The sequence below is a fragment of the Neophocaena asiaeorientalis genome, unplaced genomic scaffold (assembly GCF_003031525.2).
Source record: "Neophocaena asiaeorientalis asiaeorientalis breed wild unplaced genomic scaffold, Neophocaena_asiaeorientalis_V1.1 scaffold77, whole genome shotgun sequence".
NCBI classification, from domain to species: Eukaryota; Metazoa; Chordata; class Mammalia; order Artiodactyla; family Phocoenidae; genus Neophocaena; species Neophocaena asiaeorientalis.
The window spans coordinates 5,443,210-5,449,537 of record NW_020174645.1 but is presented as its reverse complement, the minus strand read 5'-3'; the positions used below and the strand labels follow the sequence as shown (position 1 = coordinate 5,449,537).

Sequence of the window (6,328 nt, the reverse complement as noted above, 5' to 3'; positions counted from 1 at the left end):
ACCTCCTAGGATGGAAGGCTCTCTCCCAGCCAGACCAATTTTTCTTTCTTTCCTTCCTTTCTCTTTTTTAACCTTGAACAACATGTATATTGAGTGCTGGCCAGGCAGGTATGAGGCAGTTTGATACGTGAGCCCATCTTGTTCACAACCTCAGGGAGGAGGTGGCTTGTTCGGAAGGCCGGCCTCTTCCTAGCTGCCGCCCCAGTTGGTAAGCGGGATCAGTGGGTAATGAACTAAGGTCTTGCTCTTCTTTCCAGAAAAACGGAGCTGCCTTCCTTGACAGACCATCCATCTCGTAAGGCCCAGCTTGGAATAAGGGCCCTCCTGGAGCACTGGCCCCCCAAGCCCAAGTGAACACTGGGCTCCCAGCCTCCTAGCTGTGCCCAGCCTGTGCCCAGCCCTTTCCCAGGCCGGGCACAGAAAAGTCTGGGTAATTTAACTTAGTTTTCAAAGAGCATTACTGAGGTAGGATTGACATACAAGAAACCATCTATTTGTAAAGGTACAGCCGGTGAGCTGTGATGTACTTTCACACCCACAAAACTGTCACACAGTGGAGATAATGGGCTTTTCCATCACCCCCACGGTGGATGGAGCGCCCCCCCCCGGGAACCATGGAGCCAGAGGCGGGTGAGACAAATGCCAGAGCGGGAGCAGAGGAGGCTGGCCTCGAGAGGCACGCCGTGTCAGTGGGGCTGTAGGAGGCATCACCTAGGAGGCTGGGAAGGTTTCACATTAATTGGAGGCATAGATGTTGAAAAAAGCACCTTAATACAGGGGGTGCAGATGGCAGGTGTCTGAGGAGCCCTGAGTCAGAGGTGTTTACATACTTGAAAAAGCCTGGGACAAACTGCAAGCTGAAAGTCAGCCTCCTGGGATCTTGATGCTCCCAGCCCCCAGGCAGAGCTGAGGGCCATCTGCTGTGGCCCAGGGTTAGGGTCCAGGGCTCCCCTGGCTCGGGGAAGAATGAGGAAGCCACAGGACAAACAGTGCCTTTGGCAGATCAGCTGGTCCTTGAACAGGCTGAGAGATTCCCAGAGTGCCCAGCGCTGGGGGGCTGATGCCAGTCTCACCTCTTCCCACTCGCGAGGAATAATTACTGGGTAAGTGGTTCAAGAGGGAGTTGAGTGGTGCTCCTGAAGCAGCGTGGAGCAAACAGCCCCCCAGAGAGGCTGAGCCGGCCTTCTGTTCTCTTCCCAGCCAAGCTTCCCACGCTGGGGGCCGGGTCAGACTCGGGATGAGGGTGCAGGCCCTGCCGGGCTCTCCCTGCCCTGACGGCCCCGTGTAACGCTTGCGCGGCCAGGGGCTGCACCGAGGCATCCGTGTACCCAGGAAAGCCAGAGCCAGGCCGGGAGCAGGTTCATAACCAGACCCCCAACTGGGAGGAAAGCTGCCAGGCCAGGCAAAGGGCTGGGGCACCGAGCAAGAGGCTAGCAGAGAAGCTGGGACGGGGACCCCCACGGGGCAGGACCGCAGCCAGCACCCCAACGAGCAGGAGCTGTGGTCACGTCTGGGCCATGAGGACCCGATCCTGGCTCTCCCCATCCCGGGTTCCAGGTTAGTCAGGCACTGAGGAGGGAGGCCAGCAACATCTGGGGTGGGGTGATCATCTCTGGTTTGTCACAGGCCCCGGTCATCCTCAAAGTCACTTGTGACTCTGTAAATCAGCCACTTAGCCTAAGGCATGAGGAAAGTGCGTACCTGGAGCCGGGAGGCAGGCTGTGTGCTCTTGGACAAGTCACTTAACTTCTCTGGGCCTTGCACCTTCCTGTCTGTCAAATGGATTGTCATGGAGTGAACGTTTGTGTCCCTCGTCCCCCAAATTCATATGTCGAAGCCCCAACCTCCAATGGGATGATGCTAGGAGGTCAGGCCTTTGGGAGGTGATTAGGTCACGAAGGTGGAGCCCTCATAATAGAATTAGTGCCCTTATAAAGGAGGCCCCAGAGAGCTCCCTGGCTCCTTATGCCATGTGAAGACACAGCAAGCAGGTGGCCGTCTGTAAGCCAGGAAGAGGGCCCTTACCGGACACCAAATCTGTCAGCACCTTGATCTTGGACTTCCCAGCCTCTAGAACTGTGAGAAATAAACGTCTGTTGTTTAAGCACCCAGTCTGTAGCATTTCGTTATACAGCCCAAGATGACTAAACACGAGGATAATATAAAAAAAAAAAAAAAAAAAAAAAAATATATATATATATATATAAGCAAACAATGTATTCACAGTAACTTGCATTTAAGATGACAATATATTTGATGAAGACTTGCACCTAAAGCAATCATATTTAAAAAAACAAAACAAAACTTAATGCTTGAAGGAGGCATACCTGCAGTGATCTGGAAAAAGAAATCACCCATCATAATCTGTCCCCTAGGTGGTGGGGGCTTTGCTGTGGATATATTTGGTTATCCCCAGAGAGAATGGATGCTGTTAACTGGAAGCTGAGTGAAGGTTTCCAAGACAGGCAGTGGCAGAATCAGGAGAGTAGTTTAGAAGGACCACGCCGGGGACAGCAGTCAGTGAGGATTCACAGGGACTGGAGGCAGGATGCTGGCTAAGTGATAAAAGCAAGGGCCGACCGGGCAGGCAGCTTCCCCAGGGCACCATGTGTACGAGGCCTGGGCACTAACGCATTACTGGATAACTAACGCGATTGGGAAAAGCATGTGTACCAGAACTCTTGGGACCTTCGGTACGTAAGGTGAAAAGAAATTCTTTAATAAACCACCTAAGGAGGGAGATGGAGGCTGGGGATGGCCCCCACGTTATTAGCCTAAAGTGACCCCCATGTTGTTTCCTTCTTTACAGCAGGTAGGACTATTAGCCCCCAAAACACCCAGCACCAAACTCAACTTCTCACTTATCCAACTGCTTGAAATACAGTCCAGATAAACATCTTTTTAGCCAATTAGAGTTCATCTACTTTACATACCCCAGAAACTGCACCCAACATCTGCTAGGCATAGATGAGACAAACTCGAGTTCATAAAAGACCCCAAAGGGGGAGTTTTGTGACCCAGAGGCTCTCCATCGTGATTCTGAGCGATGCCACCTCGACACACGAGCCCCCTGTCTAACTCCGCCTCTTTCTGGGTGGTGGTCCCACATCACTGTATCTGGAAGGCCTCTTGCTGGGAGAAATTTTCCACCCTAGCAAACCTGTCCCAGCGCCATCCAGGAAAGCTTGTTACTGCCCCTCCTGGTCCTGTCTCTTCCCTGATCAACCCTGGACCGCTGAGCTTACCACAAAGGGGAGGACTCAACCCTCCAGAGGCCGTGCTCATGTGCAAACATCACCTCTAACCTTCCTTGAAGGTGTGGGTCCAGCCAACAGCTAAGAGGGCACGTGGGTTCGGGGCCCGAGCTGAAATTGTCCAGGAGGACGAGAAAGCAGAGGCTGCAGGCTGCCTGGACTCGGCTCTGAGACCCACAGGTCCAAGCTCAAGTCTGGCTGGAAGCTGAGGCCGCAGGAGAGACGAGTGATGGTCCAGAGCCCCCAAGGCACCACCTCCTTCCACAAGAGGGTGTGACACAAGACGCTGAGGGAATTCCCTCGCAGTCCAGTGGTTAGGACTCTGCGTTTTCGCTGCCGAGGGCACGGGTTCGATCCCTGGTGGGTACCTAGCAAGATCCCGCAAGCCTCAAGGCACAGCCAAAACAAGGAAACAAGACCCTGGGCTCAGCTGGGGCAGCAAGGCACCCAGGCTGACACCCCCAAGAGGGTAGGACAGGCACCCGATTTGGGAACCTCCTGACACAAACAAAGGAGAGAGAACCGTATGCTGGCGAGAGGCTGGATGAAATGCGGACTGGAGACCGGAAAGGGAAAACCTAGGTTTGATAAGGGCCGTTTTTCCAAAGCTTTTCCACATGGCTTTGTGGGCTCCTTCTGTGGCAAGGGATAATGCAACGACCCAGAGTGAGCCTGGGCAAGTCCACGTCGTCATCTAAACTGCTAACAAAGAGGTCAGATGCAATCTCTATATGTTATTGAGAAACTCTAAGCAACCTGCCCTTCTGGGCTCTTCACGGCTCCACAGTAAATGACCTGCCCGCGCTCGCCCACACACATCAGACCAAATGTCCACTGGTTTGCCTCTTCCAGCCCACCAGGCACCAGGGCAGGACGTGGGGCCGGACTATGCTTTTTCCTTAGAAGCCTCCACTTCCCACCAACAGCCTCCACGTCCCCCCATCCTAACACTCGGATGGACTCTCAGACCATGAACCTGCACCCAGACACAGGCTTGGTTCTCAATTTCGGGGGCCCTGTGAACACGTGTCTGGAACACACACAGGATAACGTTCCTCTCCTCCCCAAGTCTCCGCTTTCTTCTCCCAAAGACAAGCTACCCAGTAAGCTGTAATCCCACAGGGGGCGTCCACATCTCCACGTGCAGCCTGAGGGCACAGAGACAGGGAGGGGACACATACCCAGAGGTCCCTCAGCGGCTCCCATGTCCTGGGGGAGCTGGGCTCGCAGGCGAAGCTTAGGGCCAACCAAGGGCAATAACCCCATGACGGCCCCCAGAAGACAACACGCCGCCTAGGCTGCATTTCCATCTCCTGCTGGGCTAGAGGAAGACAGCTGTGCCTCCACCCAACAGGGGCCAAAGAGCGACAGAGGTAGGTATGTAGAAGGAAAGAACAAAATAAACGGTCCTTTCTAGTTATAGTTAAGTGCGTGGTGACTAACAATAGGAGAGGACTCAGAACTCTAAGAGTGACACAAAATGTGCAGCAGTCACAGTGGAGCTCCCCCGGGATCTGAGGTCGCAACCTCAGACAACGGCGTTTCCCAGCCGTGTGATCCGTGCCCGCCGGGCCTCGGTCTCTCCATACGTCAAATGGGGATAATGCCACCCGCCGTCCAGAGTCATCGCCAGTGTCACCGAGACGAGTGCGGGTGAAGTGCTCCCCTGCCAGGGGGTGTACGTCTCTCAGTCCAGAAGGACTTGGAAAAGGCTTCACAGAACGTGGAGCTTTCAAACGACGTGAGCTGGGTTTCCCAGGATCAGTGAGATTCTGTTCAGCAGAGCATGTGGGAGGAGGACGCTCTGGGAGAAGGAACAGCACCAACAAAGGCCCCGAGGTGGGAACGCGCCACCCCATCGGAGACACCTCCCACTGGCGCACCCCCAGCGTCGCCATGCCACGTCCCCGGAGGATGGGGCCAGGGCAGTGGGGGCACGGAGGCCACCGGCGGCCACTCTCCACAGGGCAGGCTGTGCTCAAGGCTGAGATGAAGCTGCTCCCTGCAGCAGGCATGACAGCCACACCCATGCGCCCATGGAGTTCAGGGTCTGCTGGGGCGGGAGCAGGGTGACAAGAGACCATCACTTGCTTCAAGAATTCTCTCTCCCAGGGGAGGAAAGACATACTCACCAGACAGTGTGTAACCACAAAGCATAAGTTTCCCAACAAGCACTTCCACACAGAAGCCAAGCCGTCCTTCCGAGCAGCCCTGGGGAAGGTCTGCGGTCACCCACACCCACCAGGGCTGCTCTCTGGGAAGCCGTCAGTGCTCTGGGTCACTGTGAGCCCCTTGGGTCACTCCCAGAAAGAGGAACAGTGCTCGGGAGAGGGACACTGGCCCCTCTGGGGGCTGTCTTTCAGGGAGATCACTCTGAAGGGGCCAACAGTCTCTTGCCTCATCAGATACTAGCATTTTATTTACTTAAGAAAGCCAGATCTGTTTCTTTCTACACCTATGCTAGTTGGTTCCGACAACTATCCTGACTTCCTGATGAAGACAGAGCAGTGGGAGCTCTTCCGTTCTCAAAACGACAGACAGCGGCTAAAGACAGAGAAAAGTCACCACGGCCGAGAAACGAGGAGATGGCTGCAGCCCCGAACCACAGTCCATGAAGGATACCAGCCAGACACCACAAGGTCTGAGCTGGGAGGAAGGAACATGCTGACAGCTAACACGTGCCACCTCGGACCTCTGAACAAATACCACCTGAAAGACATGGAATGATGGAGTCTAGGGCTGTGGATGCCCCCGGGGGAGGAGAGCCATCACCCTGTCTTCCGTTTTCTACTTTTTATTGAAGTACTACATACATCCAGGAACGTGCACATATCATAAGTACAGATATTTTCACAAACTGAACACACCCATACAGCCAGCAAACAGATCCAGAAACGGAAAATTAATAACCCAGAAGCACCCTCCCCCACCATGGATAACCGTCTGCCTTTTGCCTGTTTTGTATTTTGCACTAGGTTGAAGCCTACGAGCTGCCAACATCCAACTGTCTTTGACCCACCGAATGCGCAGTTTCCCACGGAATCAGGCTGTAAGCGCGCTTCTGATTCCAGCTG

At 54.4% G+C, this 6,328-nt stretch overlaps 1 protein-coding gene across 1 annotated transcript in view; it reads right to left on the bottom strand.

Annotated features, from left to right (window-relative positions):
* Positions 1-5,284, bottom strand: part of PITPNM2 (phosphatidylinositol transfer protein membrane associated 2) — a 35,878-nt gene extending 30,594 nt beyond the window's left edge. The window contains exon 1 of the mRNA XM_024758468.1: positions 5,138-5,284. Coding sequence (XP_024614236.1) covers positions 5,138-5,284 — 147 coding nt within the window. The remainder of the gene's footprint in view (positions 1-5,137) is intronic.
* Positions 5,285-6,328: the final 1,044 nt, after the last annotated feature.